Genomic DNA, 22,259 nt, shown 5'->3' with positions numbered 1-22,259 from the left:
GACTTTCCTTACCTTCTGTTGAATCCTTTAATACTCAGTTTTATTGATTTATTAAAAAAGGTTCTCCTGAACTAAGAAACATATATAGCTTTTAGCAGACCAACATCTTGTGTACCTCTCTTTCTAAAATTATAATATCCCTATAGTGTGGAAATATGCAGTGTGTATAAGTTATATTTTTTAGAATACAATATAGTTTTAGAAGATTATTGTAAAGTTGTACAAAGTCAGCAAAATTACCTGTAGATAACTCACAAACAGAAAACTTGTAATGAAATTATATTGGTCTAAGAAGTTTGTAAACAAGGATCTGCTTATTGTACAGCACACAATCAGACTGCTGTGCTACAATATTTTAACATCCTCATTACATCCGGATTGCTTCAACCCATGTCACTTGTAATATGTATTCACATTTCTCATTAAATTTGTAAATATATGTAAATAATTGAATTGATAATCAAGTATCATGAGATGAGAAACGGTCTTAAATTTTGCACAATAACACGAAGAGCATTCAGATGTTGGTTGGATTTAAAGAAAGTACTTGCAATTTCCACTATATTTCATTTTTGATGATATTTTATTGAATAGAACCTGAAGTGGCAGAGAACTCTCATACAAATTGCGGAGAGTTGTCAATATTGCAAGCGATAAAGATGTTCTTCGCCCTGGAAATAAATGATGTTTGGATGCATTCACAATGTCAGCAAATCATTTTACGTTATTTATCACTGTCGCTTGCACACCTTCCCTAAACGTAATGTTGACTTCACTATCAGTTTGAATATTTGGGAGGAAATGTGACCAAGTGGTATTTAAGAATTGCACAATAATTGTTGTTAATGAATGTTATGTATTAATCAATTAACGTTAATTAGAGGGTTTTAATATTATTGAATATTCATTTAATCATTAATCATATTATTTACATATCCCTTTAGATTTTAATGGTTTTCAACTGTTATGATTATAGGAATAAATAGAATAATAATAAATAATAGCAATATAAAATTTATGATTAAACCTGGATCTGTCAAACCACTAGAGTGACTAGTTAATTAATAATGTTAAGCGACTATTCACTTGTCATTTTTGCAGTCATCTTTATAATAAAACTTTTGCTTTTGAAAAGCAGATGTAAGTAAATTGTATATTAGAATAATTGAGATGTTTTACAGTTTAATTTGATGTAATGTTCATTGAATGATAATGCACAATTAGTACGCACTGAAACTATAAAGTTGCAATACAAAATTACTGTTTGCTGTTTCTATTCGCCCAGTTCGACTGAATGCAAAATAATGGTATTTTGTGTTCTACTTTCGATGCAGGAAATTTCTCTTGGAAAAAGGTTGCCTACATCATTGTATTCAGAATTTATTTCTGAACAGAACATTTATTAATCATTTTTATTAAACATATTTATTAATCTTTGATCCGAAGAAAGACATTAATTGCAAACATGGGTACCAGCATTTCTATAATGTCAAACAACTAGTTTTGACTAAAACAACTATTTGCTAGTGTTTTTTAATTTTTAGTTTTATTATAGAGTTGTAATTGCATCAAGTGACATAAAATTTGTTAACTTTAAATTTGCCATCAAGTGGTATATAATAGTAAAAGTTTCACCCACTAATAACCGTATTGAATGAAAAAGTATACAAATATTTGAGTATGAATATGTAGTTTTTAGTAAAACGTAAAATGTTATAATTTTGTAACAGAAATCAAATAGTTTGTAGAAAATGGAATTTCTGTTATGTTTTTTACAAAAATAATCCTTTTAGGGAGTAATGTTTTATATTTTGAAAAATAAACTAAAACATTAAATTTTTTTTATATGACTGTACTTTGGAATTACTTTGGTTACTTTTATTTTTTTAAATTTTAATGCAGACAAAATCCTAAATTGAAATACAATAAAGATCAAACTGCCAGATAAACGTTCCCTGTAATGTGCTGAAAAAATAAGTTTTTTCCTTACTTCAATAATAAACATTCTACATAGGTTTGAATGATGATAGACAGTAGACAATATTCCTTACTAAACAATATCATTGAGATATGTTACACAGCCATAAATATGTCAAAATTTATGGATGTCTAGTCAAGTCAAAAATTGCCATTTCATGAGTAGGCAGTTTGTTGGACAGCTTTATTTCAGCATAGGATTGGGTTTTTTCAAATAAGACGGTTTGTTGAATAGAGAGTGTATAGTCTCCTGCTTATCTGGTGAAGTGATTGTACAGTTGCCTTTGTTTAGGAGGATCAATGGTTCTATAGTGCATAATGGTCATATAGATGGCAGTCACTGTCAATAATTTACAATCTTTAAATACGTTCCTGCAGCTCTCTCTGGGTCCTATTCCTGCCATTAGCCTTAATGCTTCTTCGCATAATTAAGACACAAAAAAGATTTCCATCCGAAGAACCACACCAGACAGTTATTCCGTAACGTGTGGCTTTTGAAAAGTGCATGGTATACAATTTTCTTGGCTTTAGTGCACAACTAGTAAAGTAGTACCTGATATTATAGGAATTTCAACAGCTAGTTCCAGGGTTAAATTGTTTATTACTATATAATAATAATAAATAAATTATTATAAACTATAGTAATAATAAATTAATCATAACTATCTAATACTAATTAAATAATGTATTCATAAATATATTTAATAATATATCCGTCAAGTAATATTAATTAGGGAACATTTTCTTTCCCACCTTGCTAACTGCTCAGCCTTCACCACTGTATAGTGCATTTTTAAGTGCTAATAATTGACATTTATTTTAACTTTCATAAACGTTGATATATATATATATATATACTTTATTGCTGTTGATATATTACTTTGCAAGTACTTGAATTATTGTATTTAAAAATTAAAGTACATGCAACTGATTTCTAGATTTGTGACTAAAATACCAGAATCTTAAGTTAATTGGTTAATAATAATTCTTTCAAACGAATATAACTCTACAATTTCCATTTAATAATAACTTTCATTATTATAACTTTCATTTTTGATTAAAGAAATGAAAAAAATAGTAATTTTTGGAATATCTTAAGGATTTGCAACAATGAAAGTGTAAAGATAAGTGTTATAATTATTCCTTGTCTTAAAATTAGTTTTCTAAATATTTAACTTTGGGTTGCATTTATTGTGTTTTTAAATTTGTAGACTGTTGAAAATAAAGTTCATTTTCCTGAGAAGCAGTGAAAACAATAATGGTGTCAAAATAAATTGTAACTGAATTAGCTCAAAGAGGAGCATTTCCACTTTTCCTCCACATGTGGCCCAGTGTTCCAAGGCATTCAGCGTGCGCCATTCATCATCCAACAGACCATGAGACGCTTTGACAACTGGCTCATGAAAAGAAGAGACTGTTGGCAAAGGCTTGCTTGTATTGTTAGATAGTAGCTCAGTTCTCTGACAATCGGCCAGTATGTTAATAGTGTGTTATAGCAGACAAAACCTGCTTGTAAAGTCTTTGAAAAAGTTGTCCTGCGCTTCTCAAATTTGTTTTAACTTTTAATTAAGTTCCTTATGAGAAATGTTTAAATACCCCCTCCCATTAGAAATATAAAAAAAGTGTTTTAATAACTTCAAAAGCATTATTTGCAATATATTATCATCTAATTTTAATTTACATGAATTAGTATTTGTACAAAATTGTTTTTATCGAATTTTCGAATTTATGTATGATTGTTACTACTTTTTTTTGCAAAATGATCTAAGAATCATTGTATGTATGTTTAATTATTATTATAATGCTACTCGGATAATAGTCCATTATTATGATAATAAAAATACAATTAAATTTTGTATACATCCCTAATTCTCAAAATTTTTTTGCAAACTAAATTTAATGTTCTGTTAATGTGTCTCTTGTGTATGGTGTTTTTAACTCAATAATTATTTAGCATGCACAGAGATCAAGTGCTTCCCTCCATAAATCAAGGACTGAGAGTCCAGACAATTTTATACCTGAAAATACACCTTTACACTAGCACTATCTGATACATAGTCGATAGATCTGTTCCCAAAAAGATAATGTTAGAATTAAATTGGTCTGTCACGAGTCAAATAAAAAAGCACTAATAAAATAATTTAAAAGCTTTACAATAGGAAATTATACTTGGGACATGCAATGGTATTTATTCGAAGAAATTATAATCACGCATAAGATAGGTGCTGTGTCATTCTCAAAATGTCGATCTGTTGTTTAAATACACATTTCTGTGGTTTTACTCTTGAAATCACAAAAATAAAAATATATAGTTGTACATAAAATTAAAACCAAAAACGTCAGATATAAGTTATGATTAGCAAAATGTCTTATCACAACCATCCACAAAGTATTCCCTTTAAATTTTCTTAATAATAGCTTAGGTTGATGCTATATTTAAGAAATTTACTTTTTTGTGAAGTAAATAATTATTTTAATGGCTTTTTTGTTATTTTATTTATAATGTAATAACCAAGTGGTGTGTTTGTGTTCGTTCAGGTTCACGACTTGCTCGACCCGAAAGCTAACAAGCAGAGTCTGAAGGTGCGGGAACACAAGGTGTTGGGGCCTTACGTGGACGGCTTATCACAGCTGGCTGTCACTGCCTTTCAGGTCTGTAACCGCACTCTCAAACACACACAAACATTTAAAGAACAATTTTCTTGTTTTCTCTTAAAATTTTATTTTAACGGCATGAATTTTTTTTGAACACTAGTTGTTATTAGTGTAAAAGATCTAGTATAAGTAGTACATTGATGACACCTAATTAGTAACAATAAGCACCTGTGTAGTTGATGTTCTTGAAATCCCAATTATTCTAACACATCCCAGTCCTTGACCATCCTGCAAATCTCTACTAAAAGTAGCTTTACAGCTACAGTAGTCAGTTTATGGGCTATTAAATGTTAACATATCAACTACCTCAGTTTATAGTTGCAGACGATTATAATTATACAAATTTTAATATCACCTACTGCGAAATTCGGTAGTCAAAGTGTTAAAAGCCATTTGTTATTATTAAATTTTATTTATTTAATATAGCATGGATATCGTAATATTTTTATCACAATTTTTAGGAAGAATGTACAAGGAATAAAATCAGGAAATGTCATCTAAAGAATTTGTCAGTAAACATGTTTAGTGCAGAGTTATAAACATTTCTCATTTCCACCTTAATATGGACAAAATGAAATGTTTTATACAACAAAGAAAGCAAACAAAGAATAGTCTGTGTTAAAAGTGGTGTAAATGGTTGAAACTTTATAGTTAGCTCTCAGTTTATTCCTCTCAGTTTGTCCTACTTTTGCCACTTGCTTGCACAATGCACCTTTCTGTGTGTGCCCGCGGCAACTACACGGGTTTGAACACGTTACAACACCCCTAAACCGTTGGCCAACACAACTCTTGTCATGAACTAATCGAATTTACTGGTAAATTAAGATATTACACTCACCTAAAACATGTCATCATCAAATCAACAGGCAATCATCTATTAAAATAAATTTGTATTAAAAAAATTTTAAATATTCTTCAAAAAATCTCTTCCTTAATAAGTTTATAAGGAAAAAAGTGAGGAATCCTAAAGATAAGAAAAATTTCAATATTGACAGAATGAAATAAAGTATATAGTATAATATATTCTGTTTTATACTACAATGATAACATTGTACAGTACATAGGAACAGGTTAACTGTACCTAGTTAGATAGTCAGCTAACTTCTGTAGGATTAAGTTAATTACGAAGATGTTGCTCTCAGATGCGAATTTGGAATTAATAAATAAGTTTTTTTTTACTTATTTTTTGGTTCCATACTGAATCTAATTCAAATCACTGAACTGAACAGACTTTCAAATGTAAAATATGTAAAAAACTTATATGAAAGTAAGTAAAACAGTAACAGTTGTAAACTTTTAAAATTGAGTTTCTCATTTTTAAAAGGACGTTTGCATTGCTAATAAATGTCAACGTGGCTTAGAATTGTTACTTCACATAACTAATAGCAATAGTTTTTTTAACATTGACTAGAAAGCTGACATGTCTGATCTTATGTTAGCTGATTATGTTATTTATTTTGTGTTTTATTTCTATTAAATGACACATCAACTCATTTCAAAAGATTCAGAGATACACTTTATGTATGTATTTATACAAATGGGCATGAAAACACATTTCTTGTTTCATTTTCGTCCAAAGGACCAAATATAATATTTCATGATATATTTTTAATCAGAATATACAGGGTCATCGAAAAATAATGCCTAGATTTTAAATAACTGTCATAAAAAAACTATTAAAGGTAATTTAAAGGTTGTAGTCTTAAAATGTGCGGAAAGAAATACATTTTTTTTTTTTCATACCTTAGTTTGTTTCAATGTGAGCACCGTTCGTTGCCCTGCAGATATAAAGTCTGTAGTCAACTTCCTGCCACGTGCGTCCAATCATATCTGGCGTAACAGTTAAGATTGCGGAAGAAATTCGATCCCGAAGATGGTCCAAATCCCGAATCTTTTCTGCGTAAACTATATTTTTTATGTAACCCCAGAAAAAGAAATCCAAAGGGGTAAGATCAGGACTTCTAGGAGGCCATGAAATGGGGGCTGCTCTACCAATCCAACCGTTTGGGAAGCGTGCGTTTAGTGCAGCGCGTACCTCGCGATGGTAGTGAGGTGGATCCCCATCTTGCATAAAAATGATTCGCTGTCCAGTCTGTTGTTCGATATCGTCTAATTGGGGGAACACAAACAGTTCAAGCATGTCCAGGTAAAGTAGGCCTGTAATGGTTTTTTCTACAAAAAAGAAAGGTCCAATAACTATGCCATGAAATAACGCGCACCACACACATTGAGTTTGGGAGAATCACGCACATACTCGTGGATTTCGTTTAGCTGTTGCGATCCCCATACACGGCAATTGTGACGATTTACACATCCATTTATGTGAAACGTAGCTTCATCACTAAACAACACTCTCTGTAGAAAATCTGGATTATCATCAATTTCATTTAACATAAAACTTGCAAATTCAGTTCGTTTAGGGCGGTCGGTAGGTTTTATTTGCTGTGTTATCTGAATTTTATACGCATGAAGTCTTAGCCGTTTGTGCAGTACATTTTGTATTGTTGTTTTTGGAATGTTTAGTTGAAGACTTCGTCGAGCAATGGATTTTTTTGGGCTCCTAACACAAGATTGCCGGATACGCTCAACATTCTCTTCTGATGTTCTTGGTCGGCCTGGTCTTGATTTTTTGCAGACGGTCCCTGTTTCCCTAAACTGGTTAAACCATCGAACGATAGCTTTGTTATCAGGTGCTGTTTGACCCGGATATGTTCTCCGAAAGAGCCGCTGTACACTGACAATTGACTTTGACTCCGCGTACCAAATCACGCACTATGCTTTTTGTTGCACGGTCAACATCGTACTGAGCGGCGGCGCGTCTGTGGCTGGCTGACCTTGACGATTGCGCAGCTTGTCTGCGCATCACAAAGACAGAGAAACACAATCAGACGAACTAAAAACAAAACTTGCGTTCACCAGTTATCGTCCAGTGAAAGAATTACTCATTTAACATGAAAGGTTTTGATGTTATAATTTTATTAAATCTAGGCATTATTTTTCGATGACTCTGTATTATAAATATAATGAATGGATAAAAAGTGTAGAAGGTTTAATAAACCTAACTTGAATAATAAGCAGATGTTAGCACGATCACAGCGATAATAACGCCAAGTGGTGTGTACTAAAATCAACTAATAATTCAAGTAAGAAACTGTAACCATATAATATTTGGGATGGAAAAAAGTGTAATGCATACATAAATATTTTTTAATTTGTAACTTGAGCAGCAACACATTTAACAATAAACATTTTTATTGTTAATTATTCATAATATCTTAAAACCCAATATATTTTATAAACAGTCCTGTATTGTGTATGATGTTTATATTACTAGGTAATACATGAAGTCGCTACACAATAACAATAAATAAGTGGATACAATGGAATATCAAAGGACCCGACCGAATGTAACAAAAGAGTTATCACACAGATGGACAGAAGGACGATCCTTTGACCCTTTGATACCAAAATCAGTAGTGTTCTTTCTTAGACAAAGAGGAACCTATGTACCAAATGTCAAACATCCAGGATCCTTCTATCAAGAGTTATCGTACAGATGACAACATGATTTTCATAGAGACCTGTTGGTTCTTTAGTAGATATTGTAATATATTATTGTTTTAGGGTAAAACCTATGACAGTTCATAACAAAATGTTAGTTTAAAACTCAAAACTCTGTTATCATTAATCCCATAGTTTACTCTTTCTAAGCCATAAAACAAACCTTCTGCAATGCCTCTCAACTCTTTTTCTAAAGAATACAGCAACTAAGTAATGTAGTTTAACAACTTTTTTGTCAATTCAGTAAAGCAAATAAAGGACGGTATTAAGAAGCCTAATATTGATAGTTCAAGCTTAGTTAAAAATTACAAAATTGTAAAAAATGATTTCACTTTTACAGAGGCCTCAATTGTTGATGGTACCAAAGCAGTAAAAAAGACTTAAAAATTCAGATAACAAGGATATTTTTTAATTTATCTAACAATATGATTAAGAAAATGTATCATACAATTTTGAACCCTTTAACTATATGTATAAATAAATGCATGAGAGATGGATTTTTTCCCTGATGAATTGAAGTTGTCAAGACTGTGCCCAATTTTTAAGAAAGGGTCTAGAAATCTTACTGAAAGCTATCGCCCTATATCAATTGTTTCCGGTACTATCTAAAATTATAGAAATTCTAGTACATGATCAACTCATTGCTTATCTGGAAAGTAACAACTATCTAAATTCAACACAATTCGCATTTAGAAGAGGAAAATGTACAATTGATGCAGTTGATGCACTAATTAGGGAAATCCTAAATACTTTTGAGAATAAGGCCTTTGTTCAGGTAACTCTCTGCGACATAAGCAAAGCTTTTGACTGCATTGAAACATGATGAGTTAATCTCAAAACTAAACTATTATGGTATTACTGGTATTTCAGCAAGTTCCTTAAAGATTATTTAACAAACCGCAAACAAAAGGTGTTTTTAAATGGGGAAATGATCCAATGAATTAGTGATTTGAGACATGGAGTACCCCAAAGGGTCAGTATTAGGTCCCCCTTCTATTCTTAATTCATATAAATGACCCTCCCTAGTGCTATAAAGAGCAAAATCTTTATTATACGCAGATGATACAACTTTCTTAAATGTTCACACAAAACTTTAACACACTACAAGACCTTGTAAATAAAACATTTACCGAAGCCTCATTGTGGTTCAGATCAAATGGTTTTTTATTGAATGAATCCCAAAACCCAAAACATTTTTATTCAGCTTAAGGGCAAATCCCTCCATCCGACATAACCAATGATTCTTCTTTTCTTATGTTAAATTTCTAGGACTATTTATTGACAATAACTTAACATGGACCTCTCATATTGAATATATGTATTTCCAAAAGATTATCAAGAGTAATTTTTCTTCTTAAACGAATAATGAATTGTGTGCCTGAAAGCTATGTAAAATCTGCCTACTATGCCTTTTTTCCAATCTATAATTAGATTACGGTCTTGTAATATGGGGCAATAGCACTAGAATTAATGACATTCTCATCCTGCAAAAGAAGGTGATTAGAATAATGACTAAAGCAAATCATTGGACCATTGCAAACCACTTTTTATTGAACTAGAGCTGCAAACTGTTATTAATTTGTATATTTTTGACTCGGTTTCATACATCCTGAAAAATATTCCAGCTCTCACTTTTGCAGCAACATAATAGCTTACAATACCAGAAATAAAAACAACATCGCATAGAACACTGTAGGTTAAGCAAAACACAGCAGAGTCACATTTTAACTCCTCAAAAGATTTATAACAAATTAAGAAATGTAGTTGATAAGTATCCAACAAATATTTTCAAAGCTAAATTGTATACTTGGTTACTGAGGAATCCTTTTTATGATCTGACTGAGTTTTTAGTATTCATGAAATAAATTTCTAGTTTTCCATTTCTTCCTGTTTATTCTTATTTCTTTCTTCTTATTTACTATACTAAAAATGACAATAAATATTATTTATTATTTATTTATTTTGATGTTTTAGTTGTATAATATTTTAATGTTTTTTAATTATAACATTGTAATATTTTTTCAGTATAATATTTTAATGTTTTAATTGTATAATATTTTCAATGTTTTTAACTTTCTAGATAGGTGCTAATATTATAGGTTATAGTTTTATTTACAATTTTACAGTCCATTTTAAATAGTTTGTAGTAGGGATTGATCAGGGTGTTGTTTAGTACCTAAGTTTATTCTGTTGTATCATTTATGAAATTGTATTATTTATTATGTATGAAGATAGGTGGGAAAAGAGAGAAATTCTTGGCAACTTTTGGTAAAGATGTTTATATATGTTGGATTAATAATATTGCCTCAGACTATACCACTTAGGTGTATATTTGACTTTGCTGATGCATTTTTGTAAGATGGCAATAAACATATATTATTATATTATTATTATTATTATTATTATTATTAGCACTCCTTTTAGCAACACATCTGAACTTAAATACATCTCCTATATATCACCCCAGAAATTTTGCTCTATCATACTACATTACATCTCGGCTACAATTTTCCTTCAAGATCGCATAACTATTATCTAGGTTTTGATTTTCACCAACATTGGTCTCCACGCTCTTTTATCTAAGGCCACATCACATCTTTTATCTCCTCCCAGTTTCATCAGGTGTTTATTCTCCTATCATTCCACTTCATCAAGGCCTCATTCTTCCTTCTTGTGATGATTGATTTTTTGCTTATTACACTAATCCTTTCAGCCTATTATTGGTGAGGTCAGATGGTTATCTTTATCTCCTGGAATGAATTAATTTCTCTTTACACTGCATGAATTAATGTTGATCAATCATCTCATACACTACTTCTTACCTGAACGTCTAAATGTAGTTCTCTTTGTTAATCTGTCAATTTCCCATTTCTTCATGTTTCTTATCTTCTTGCCTATAGGATAGGACCCCATTGAAATTCTCCATTGGCTCCTTAAAAATCAATAATTTTGTATAAATCATTGAAATGTTCGCTAGAAATACTATGTATAATTTTGTCCGTGTTATAATTTTTTCAGCCTACTGTACCTCCATGAATAGAGTAAATTATTTCTGCCGTCAGATGTTTAAACAAAAACCACCATTTTTATTTATAAATCGTGCACTTGTACATTATGTTAGATGCAGATATGATGCAATTGCAGTAAGAACAAGCAGCTCTTTGATGTGTTAGATGTTATAGGGGAGGGGGTGAGTGAGGGTGTGAATATTCATGCAGCAACGAGGCGTGGTGCACTCGAGTCGGTCATCCATATGCAAGCCAAGCTTTTGATTGGTCCTCTCCAAACATATCACCGGTAGTCAAGTGTTCATACGCAGTGCTAATTAATCTGATACCCACTCAATGGGTCCAGAGATGGCTGACATTTTGGAAATTGTCTATTCAAACAAAGCTTATTCAATCGATCTCGTATTTTTGTAATTTGGGTTTAAAGTGTTTAAAGAGGTGTTGCATTATTATGTCTGGTCTACTTTAAATGATTATTATTACACCTATTGGATCTTCAAATTTTTAGGTTTAGTGTTATTTTTGTTTTTGTTCAAGATTGTGATACAGTATTTGATCAGTGATTTATTATAACTATACTGTAATATAAAAGATGTTAATTGGTGCACAATCTCATTCATCTAAAGTTGTAAATTACTTGTGCCATAAAATGGGAAATGAGACGCACTCAACATAACAATCTCGGCTGCTGATGAGATGTAGTGTGTCCCAATCGTTCCACTAGAAATTACCTGTTTCCTTTACCACCATATTATTTTGACTTTATTTCCACAAAGTTAAATTATTTTCCATAAGAGGACAACTGTTAATTTTGTTTGAATGGATTTTACTATAAAGTTTAATTTCACTAAATTATTTTCTTTATTGAATTGAGTTTGGTATCACAAATAATTTATCAGAATTAAAATATATCATCATTTTAAAGACTCACACGGTGTTCTTTGGTGTGCAGGACATAGATAACCTGATGACAGAGGGGAACAAGTCTCGAACAGTGGCAGCCACCAATATGAACAGTGAGTCATCGCGGTCGCATGCTGTGTTCAGTGTGGTGCTGACTCAGACGCTGACAGATGAGCGGACCGGTGTGGTGGGAGAGAAGGTGAGCCGCATGTCGCTGGTGGACCTGGCGGGCAGTGAGCGGGCAGTCAAGACCGGAGCGGTGGGAGACCGCCTAAAGGAGGGCTCTAATATCAACAAGTGAGTTGCATCATATTTTGTAAATACCTCATTCTAAGATTGTATATTGTTATTTTGGAAAGACTGAAGACCATTATTCTTAATTACTGCAAACTCAGATTTGATAGTATGCTCCTATCTGTTAAAGTTCACAAATATAATTCCATACATTAAAGTAACTTAAAATAGTTTTATTATTTCTTTATTGGATAAAGTTTTGTTTTAATTTTTGATTGTGTTTATATAATATTAATTTAAATGTAGGCTAACATTATGACGTTATTTAGTGAAAAATGTGAAGTTAAGATCGAAATTTTCAGTTTTTAACTGATGTCTACTGTTAAATGGTATAGTTAGTCTGATAATTTAGTTATTTTTTGTAAATTTTGTGTACATATGTTTGTTTTGAAATAACGTATGTCCATGTTAGAATAATGTACAGAGTAGAAATAGTTGATTATTTATTAATTTTATATTTTTTTATGTTATTTCTATGCATATTTTTTATCATACTGCATTGAGTAGGAGGTAATGTTTATATAACTTAAATTCTGTATTCTCTCTTTCTCTGTCTTATTTTAAAGCTGGTAAAAACATTAAATTTATACCATGGAAAAATTAAAATATGATTTTTAGTTCTGCAATATCTAAATCATATTTAAAACTTAAGTAGATCTTCAATTTTGATATCATGTAGACTTTATATTAAAATTAAGAATTTTTTAAATCAAGAGAACATTTGTTATGGTCAATTATTGTAAGTACACAAGTTAAAATTGTTTTGATGCAGTCGTATGTAAAAAGTGTGACAGATATTTGTAAAGTATGACAAATTGGTATATTTGTTGTGAAAAAAGAAATGAAGACATTGTTTTGTTTCTGAATACACACAGAAGTAATAACTTGTACTGAAAACACAGATAACAGTGGCAGTGGCAGTCTTGTGGATGTGGAATTGTGGCACAATTACGTGAGTTGTGTCAGTAATGTGACATGAGTTTTGTTCTTGCTGCGTTTAAACAGTCAACGTTTTAAAACAGTTTCTGTTTTAGATTGGATTATTAGAAGTGGTTAAGTTTATTGAAGAATTTTTTTGTGCCAACTAAAAATCACTTAATAGTAATAATAAATAATTTTTGTAAGTGTTTTGCTCTGTTTTGATTTTTGGAGTCAACTTTTATCATTTGTAATTCACCTGGGTCAGAACTGAACTAATGACCCTTGTGTGTTAGGTCACTCACCACGCTGGGCCTAGTCATCTCCAAGTTGGCCGACCAGAGCGCTTCTAGCAAGAACAGGGATAAGTTTGTTCCGTACCGAGACTCTGTCCTCACGTGGCTTCTCAAGGTAAGATCACATTTAATTTTACACTCAGTCTAGCTAAAATACTATCCAGATTTGATCATGAGTCTTTGGTTTACCTCAGTGCTAGTGGCATTACAAGTGTTACTAATGTGTAATCTATTTCTATGAGATAAATGATTTACATTTATAGACTAAATATGGGTACACTATGAATATATGAATGATGACTATGAGTATGACTATTCACAATTTACTCAACAATCAGCGCCAATGTTTGACTTATTCCTGTAGAAAGTAGTTCTTGGCTAACAGTTACTGTAAGATTAAAACACAAAATTGTCAGTCTCCGATCTTGTTATAAAATACATGGCAACACCAAGGCTGACTTTTTCTTGAAAAATGAAAGTATAACAAATAAATAAATGACTGCTTACCTTGACAGTCCCTTATTTGTGTTATTCGATAAGAGTGTTGCAGTTTATATCAAATCACATTTTGTCACAAATCCATATAGGAAAACTTATGTTTCATTCTAACCCATAAAAAAAGTTCATGTGAATAAATACATTATTGTACACTTTGTCTATTAAACATCAGAAGATCAGTGAAGGGTTTCAAAGTTCTGTATATTTTGGTAGATAAATGCCTTTGAATTATTTCGTCAGAAATTAAATTATTAAACACAAACAATTATTAAAGAAATAAAACACAAGTGTGTTTTTGGCATGAGAAGGATGTCTAAGAATGTGCATAATGTTGTTAATTACTTTTAACTTAATACATAACAATTTCTCAACATAAAAATTCTCAAACCCTCTAAAATCCTCTTTGTATACACCAGGACAACCTGGGTGGCAACAGCAAGACCGTGATGGTTGCTACCGTATCTCCTGCGGCTGACAACTACGAGGAGACTTTGTCCACGCTAAGGTATGCGGACCGTGCAAAGCGAATAGTTAACCATGCTGTTGTGAATGAGGACCCTAATGCGCGGATCATACGCGAATTGCGCCAAGAGGTGGAAGCGCTCAAGGAGATGCTCAAGTTTGCCACTGCATCGACGCCCGTAAGTAAAGATTTTTGTATGCTTAAAGGTTGTATTATTATATGTAATAAATTATTAATTGCTACAGTTTGACCAAGTGAAATTTTGTATCATCATAATACATTCTATATACTTATTTTTGGCTTCTCCTTTTAAAATACATTTCAAATAGGACCATTCAAATATTCTTATTTAACTACAATGGATGTTGTCAAATTTAATATTTTTTAAATTAAAACATAATAATCAATTTGCTTGAAACATTACTGATTTTATTAATTGTAATTGTATTATAATTATAATAAGAGATATATTTTGATTTTGTTTGACTAATTTCTTAATTTGTCTGTTTCATGTTTGATTCTTTTCAAAACAAGGGATCTCAACAAATCTTGGTAAGTTGACATCTGTACCAATTTTGGAAGTGTCATAAAACACATAAATAATATAATTTTCTAGGTCCACACATAATCATACAAACATTATTTGAGTTTGTATACACTAAGTTTTATATGAATAAAAACTACTTTGAAAGTATAAATTGCACTTTTGTTAAAAAAAATATACATAGTATTCAGATATTTAACCCTAAAGCAGTTCATGCATTTCCCACAGACAGGTATATTTTAGCTCAACTGCAAGGTTTTATTTTAACTGCTATTCAGACATTATATTCATAACACTTTGACTTGGGAGTGGAGAATTTTATTTGGAGTGACAAAACCTTTTTGCTTAAACTTAAACTTGGATTACCTGGCTAATTCCAATAATTGTGTTAGCGTAAATAAAAATATTTATAGACGATCCTAAATTTATTTGTGAATAAAAACAGTGAGGCAATTCAAACAACTTATTTTAAAATATTGGATGTATGAAAAATTTACATGTTATTGTAATTCACCAGATTTGATCAAATTAGCTACTTATAATGTAACTGTGGTGGTGTGGGCTTAGGAGATAGAAAGTGATCAGATAAAGTATAAAAATAAAAGTTGCTGGGCATACCATTGACATGGATTGTACTAATCATTCTAAAAATAAATTTGTACATACATTATTTTTTTGCTAGTTTTACTGTACGTAGAATTCAGAACTCACAGACAAACAAAACTAGGTTGTATATAATTATCAGTAAGTGTCAAATTCCTTCCTCTTCCAGACTCCCGAACTTGCACATGAAGTTGTACACAAAATATTATGTTCTTTATGTATTTCAGCAAAGGGAAGATCTCCATGAAAAACTTAGTGAGAGTGAGAAACTGATGCGAGAAATGTCACAAACGTGGGAAGAGAAACTTATTAAAACTGGTGAGTGTGGAATTTACAAAATTATCATACCACAGTAAGTTGTTTCTTCTACATTTTGTACAAGTTACTGGGTTTTAGAAAGAATTTATATTTTAAGCACATCCTAGAGTTTAAAATGGTAAACATTCAAATGAAATAAAAGGTTTGTAATTGTGCCATATTATGTAACTATTCCTTTGTTTACCCTTTTCCAATGATATCGTGATCTAAACAACTTTTGTGTTCATAATTTATATTATCAGTAGAGGATAGCAAAGATTGTGTACATAAATAAATGATAGATGAGATAGTTAAACACTTGAATGACTAATAGGATTTGTATTGTTACTGTTGTTAAATATACAATAAACAGAAACAACAAGTTCTGACACACACAGTATAATCTCTTCAATATTTAGAAAGCTTCCAATGGTTGTGTTGTGAACTTGGTAAAACCTATACTGACTATATTTTGTATGTGCAAATCACTATGAATAGTTTACTTCACTTTGTTAAGGTAAAGTAAGGTATTGATCACTCTTGGGAGAGCGATAAGTTTGAGTTTTCACACAGAGTTTTTTTTTATTACTGTTAAGTGATTTTTACAGTCATCCATAAAAATTCTCATGGCAAAGAGATTGTATACAGATAAAATTAAACATATTTTTTAATGCAATTTTTGTACATAAGTAGAGTTCAACTATTTGAATGGTGTGTTGTTACAACACAGAGAGACTGCAACACGAGCGACAGGAAGCCCTGGAGAACATGGGCATCAGTGTGCAGGCGTCTGGCATCAAGGTGGAGAAGAACAAGTACTATCTGGTCAACCTCAATGCTGACCCCTCACTCAATGAGCTGCTTGTGTATTACCTCAAAGAGAGGACACTTGTTGGAGCCAAGGTATCCCTTTCTCTCACATATCTGTGTCTTATCTAATTAAACTACCTGTTTATACTTTTATCTAAAAAATGTCGTTACAAAAGAAAAAGTTAGAAATTGTTTAAGATCAAGTAGGAATGAAGCCTGCTAAACTTAGTGACGATTGTTTGCAGGGAGCGTCATACTCGCAAGACATCGTGTTGTCGGGTCAGGGCATCCAACCGGAGCACTGCATCATCACCATCGAGGACGGGGGACTTTTCCTGGAGCCTCTCAACAATGCCAGGAATTGTGTCAATGGTGCCCCAGTCCTGGAGAAGACAGCACTGCATCACGGCGATCGGATAGTCTGGGGAAATCATCACTTCTTCCGTGTCAACTGCCCTAAGTCTTCAGGTACAAGCCAATACAAACAGGTTTAATTGTGATCAAAGAATCTTTAGTTATCCCGGAAATGGTTTGGTGGTTCTTTGTCCAATTTTGTGGTTGCCTTAAATGTGATATTTATGGCTCCTTGTTTTAAAGTAAAGAATGAATGTCTTCATATCCAAATGTAGGAGGGAGGAGAGCATTGTATCAATTCATAATGCTATATTAAGAAAGTTTTACAAATATTTAGAGTATCTTTATTCGAGGATAAAAACGTTTCATTGAATAATATAACGGTATAAACTGTAATGTATTTTTTTGTAGGCCTATTATCAAAATTAGAAAATGTTTGTAATTTTTAAGAATTAATATCTTGAATTGTATTTAAAGTTAAGTGTAAGGGGAAGCTGATTGTTTGAACTGAACATTTTCAGAACCATGTCAGGTAGTGTTCTGTCGTTTTAAGTCTTAAGTAGTGAGCACTTTAATGATCAATATATGTTTTTTTGTTATAAAATAAAACAAAATTTATGTTAAAGCATTGCAAGTCTTGATACCTGATAATTAGCTGAAAACTGTATTTGTAATGCAGGAAAATTTCTTGCAGTCAGGTAATCTATGAAACAGTTAATAGCAAATTAATAACAAATCACGATAAATAACCTCTAGGTAATGCCGAAAAGGGATTATTGTATTCAAGCCATTTGAATTAATTAGATAATTTTCAAACAGTAAAAATCTTTAAATAATTATAAATGTTAATTTTGTAGTTAATTCCTAGAATATTTAGATGGTGTCGACTTAGAGAAAAGAACAGTTTAACAATGTTATTCTGTTAAATTTTTCATTACATTGTATTCAACAGCCCAAGACATCTATAAAGGGTTCTGAACAAATAGTTATATGTATAAACTCTCAAATTTAACTATATATGCAAACTACTGTAAATTACAAGAGGTTTATTTTCAGGTAAGATGCAGGAAATATAATCTCCACTATACAAATAATGGCTTTTAATTTAAATTGTGATCTGACTTTAGCGATAGTTAACATAAGTGATGGGGATAGTTAAGTAGTTTAATAAAGGGATAGTTTGTCTTGCCTCAGGGTTGTAAGGTACAATCAACCAACTGTTTAGGTAACTTCCAATACACACAAGCCAGTTGGGTTGTCAGTTTGTGTAATAGGACGGATCGGTCGGTCACTCACCCAATCAGGAGTAATGCTCTTTTTTTTAACCCTTTGAACGCCGATATAAATTTAGTAATTTTTTTAGATTATGCTCATTGAAGGTGAAAAAATAAATGAAAATTCCTTAAAGCTAATTTTTTTATTTATTCCTAATGACTAATAGTTGCACAAAAAAATAAATTTTACAATAATGTAATACTTGCATTAAAATAATCACATTTTTTCATAATAATGGAATATTTCAATCAAAATCAAATTTAGGTTACAGAGTAATCAAATGCGTGTGATGAAAAATATGAAAACTATGTACAAGGATAAGAAAACAAATAAAGTGTAATATGCTGATCTTGATTAGTTTTATAAGTTCTGATAATAATAGATTTAGGCAGTTGTACGGTAAACTTCAAAACAAAAATCGGGATGAAGCCATGGGGTCTCGGGACATGACTTGCAGTCATGATTACACAACAGAAAAGAAACAATAAAAACTTTATTATAACAACTAAAACAAGGTAACAATACATTTTTACAACTGTTTGTATAAGGAATGACAACGCAAGAACACTTCCCAAAGGCACAATGCGTTGCTCCACTGACAGTCGGTAATGGCGGATAGTATCGTCATCGGCGTACAGACGGGAGTGGGAGAACAGCTACCAGCAACAAAGCAATTTACTGTTTACCTACTGCGGCGAACTGACAGCTGCAACTGGATTATTTGGTCAAGCCAGTACATTACTTTGTATTGTGGCTTATGTATTGAACTTATAAACTTCAAAACAGTAATAAAATATATGTTTATCGATCGGCGTATTATTTCGTCTTTGGCGTTATAAAACCAACAAACATCGCGGATTATTCCGTCTACGGCGTGCTAAGGGTTAATACTTTGCCTATATTGTGATAAGAGAAAGTTACACTCAAGGCCATTTGTAACTAATATATGACAAGATTTGTTGTAATCATTTAGTTTAATTATTAGCAGTAATGTCCAACCATCCAGTTTTGTAACTGTCATTAAGATAGTGATCGTAAAACACAATGATCTAATTGTTAATGTTTGGTTTATAGTAACAACATCATCAGAACCACAAACACCAGCACAAACAATTGATTACAACTTTGCCCGGGAAGAATTGATGTTGAATGAGCTCAGCAACGATCCCATACAGACAGCCATTGCTCAGATAGAGCGGCAGCACGAGGAGGACAAACAAGGTTGGTTCTGTTCTACTTTTAGATTTTTGAAATTGTTAAAAATAAGAATACGTTTATTATCATCATAAAGCTTACACAAGCATCGACACAAGTAGTATGTATAAAATATGAAAACTAGCATAAGTCCAGATAAGGAAAATAAAAAAAAATAAAAAACATATGACGTTAACATTTAAAATCTAATCATTAAACTAAATAGGTGGTGTCTAAAAACTAACAGTTCCACAGTCAATAAATTCTTTTAATCAATAAAATGGATTGACTAAAAGCCAGGAATAAAATTTTTGTTTTAATTCATTATAGCTATATTTTGAGATAAGTGGTCTTAAAAAGTTGTATACTTTCAAAGTGATTACTGTGTGACTATTAATAGGTTTGTTTAATCTATAAAAATCTATGGATACATTTTCTCTATTTCTGATGTTATACATATATCTGTCACTATATGTCTTCAGAAGGTCGGGATGTTTGAGAATATAAAGTACAATATCAAATACATGTATATAAGTTAAATATAGTTTGAATTTTATTGGCATATAGTTACATTTATACAGAGTGTAAATTAAATCCTGATAGGATCGCCGTAGAGATGTTTAGTTCATGTCATTGTGTTTCTTTTGAATTTACCTTTCAAATGACATGTTAAAAATAGGGTTTGCAATTTGAAAATGTAAAGTGACCCCCTTTTCCCTCCTTTGGAAAAGGGGGGAGAAAATATTTTTATCTTTCGAAAAGTCTAAAAATGTATTTTTATAGGTATGGTGAAGATTTTTGCATAGATAATTCAATCCATGTGGAATATATTTGGATATACGCGTGGGCGTATCAGGACTTAATTTACACCCTGCATATGTTAAGCCATTCATTGCTTCATTTACTTCAATTAATTGTTCTTGTCTTTATGTTGTAGTTACATAATGACATTCCTTTAATAAAAGGTACTATTCCTTCGTGGGACTTTTGTTATTGAACATAAGAAATTACATAAGAAATTTATTTAAGAAATTACAGTCCAATGTAAACTTTAAGGGTAAAATTGAGTACTATTTAAATAAATTTTTTGACAGTTATTGTATATTTTAGTTTCAAAACCTAGTTTGTAGTGTGTAGCAATTCTGTTGAAATACATTTTAAATATCAAACAGGAAAAGTCAATGTTACAGTCCAACACCTCACTAGTTGATCTGATATTGTGTATATTTTATTTGATAATGAACACTTTGATAACGAGGTATCATTAAAACGAGTACATATACCATGCTTTTGAGCAGACAACCTCTACCCCTCCCCTATCTGTAACAAAGGAAAAGTTGCCACCATGTTTGTCAGCTAATAGACAAAGCTATCTGATTCACTTCAGACATCAAGCACAACAATGTTATCTTTGGTTTCAGCAGAAACGCAAAGGAGTATTTTTAAATTGACTTGGTCTCTTACATTTACATTAACGTCTCTTATTTTATTCTTAGTTGCAGACATAAGTATCTTAGACCTTGAAGATATAAAAACAAAAGTCATATAATCCAATGGACATACCCTAATTTTTTATTTTGATGTAATTAGTCAACCCTTTAACTAGCAATCAACGGATCTTCTGTTGATTAGGCTGTATCTCAATTAGCATCAACAGAGATTCCGTTGATTTGTAGTGCTTGCTCTCATCACTCATTACAGTATGTATTTGGTTGATTATCGACATGATTTATATGCCACTGGAAATGAGAAATGCTGAACATTTTAATGCCTCTTTTATTTCTCTGTGTCAATTGACATCACAGATTTTGGCAGTAAAAGTGATAATAAGAATTTCCTTAGTAGCGCTTCACCAGTTTTACTCATTTGAGTATTGTGATAGTAATCAATCAATCAATCAATCAAATATCTTTATTCATTTGAATACATCAAGTGTACAAGAATAGTGTCAAAATGCCATCATACATATGGCCAATCTTATTACTAAAAATATTTGCTAGTTTGGTCTTTTTAATGACATGAATTCCTCCAACGAGTATAAACTAAGGCTTATAATATACTTTTTTAATTTGGCTTTAAAAATATTAATATCATTTTCCTTTAGAATATTTTCATGCAAACACCTTAAAAATACTTTTCAAATGTAATTTGGTTTCTTTTTATATAACTCAAGTCGATGGTGCTCTGTTATTATAGTATTTTTCCATCTGGTGTTGTGAGGGTGTGTATGTCATTAATTACACTTGAATCAGTTTTTACAATTAAGATTGTTTCATATATGTACATTCCATATACAGTCAAAAGTTCTAATTTTGTAAAATATTCCTTCACAGAATCATTATTTTTCAGACTTAACATAATACGAATCCCTTTTTTCTGTAGCTTAAGTAGTTTATCCAAGTTTTTTTTTGATGTTGAACCATATAGACTTATTCCAAAGTATATGTGAGACTGAACATGTGCATGATAGACTGATTTTAACATTTGGTGATTACATAGATATCTCATTTGTCTAAGTGCATAAATTCCTGAGTTAACTTTACTTATTACATGTTTTACATGGTCGTCCCAACTAAGGAACTTATCAATTTTAAGCCCTAGAAAATTTG

General features: G+C 31.3%; 1 protein-coding gene across 3 annotated transcripts in view; it reads left to right on the top strand.

The window, feature by feature from the left end:
- Positions 1–22,259, top strand: part of LOC124362020 (kinesin-like protein KIF13A) — a 224,653-nt gene that overhangs the window by 153,318 nt on the left and 49,076 nt on the right. For all 3 annotated transcript variants that reach the window (XM_046816163.1, XM_046816162.1, XM_046816161.1), the window contains exons 5-13: positions 4,516–4,629; positions 12,154–12,401; positions 13,613–13,727; positions 14,527–14,751; positions 15,108–15,125; positions 15,948–16,038; positions 16,748–16,920; positions 17,073–17,295; positions 19,531–19,677. In XM_046816163.1, coding sequence (XP_046672119.1) covers positions 4,516–4,629; positions 12,154–12,401; positions 13,613–13,727; positions 14,527–14,751; positions 15,108–15,125; positions 15,948–16,038; positions 16,748–16,920; positions 17,073–17,295; positions 19,531–19,677 — 1,354 coding nt within the window. The remainder of the gene's footprint in view (positions 1–4,515; positions 4,630–12,153; positions 12,402–13,612; positions 13,728–14,526; positions 14,752–15,107; positions 15,126–15,947; positions 16,039–16,747; positions 16,921–17,072; positions 17,296–19,530; positions 19,678–22,259) is intronic.

This window comes from Homalodisca vitripennis, chromosome 5, assembly GCF_021130785.1.
Source record: "Homalodisca vitripennis isolate AUS2020 chromosome 5, UT_GWSS_2.1, whole genome shotgun sequence".
Lineage (NCBI taxonomy): Eukaryota > Metazoa > Arthropoda > Insecta > Hemiptera > Cicadellidae > Homalodisca > Homalodisca vitripennis.
Note: the sequence above shows the minus strand (reverse complement) of the source record. Positions and strands in the feature narration are given on the sequence as shown.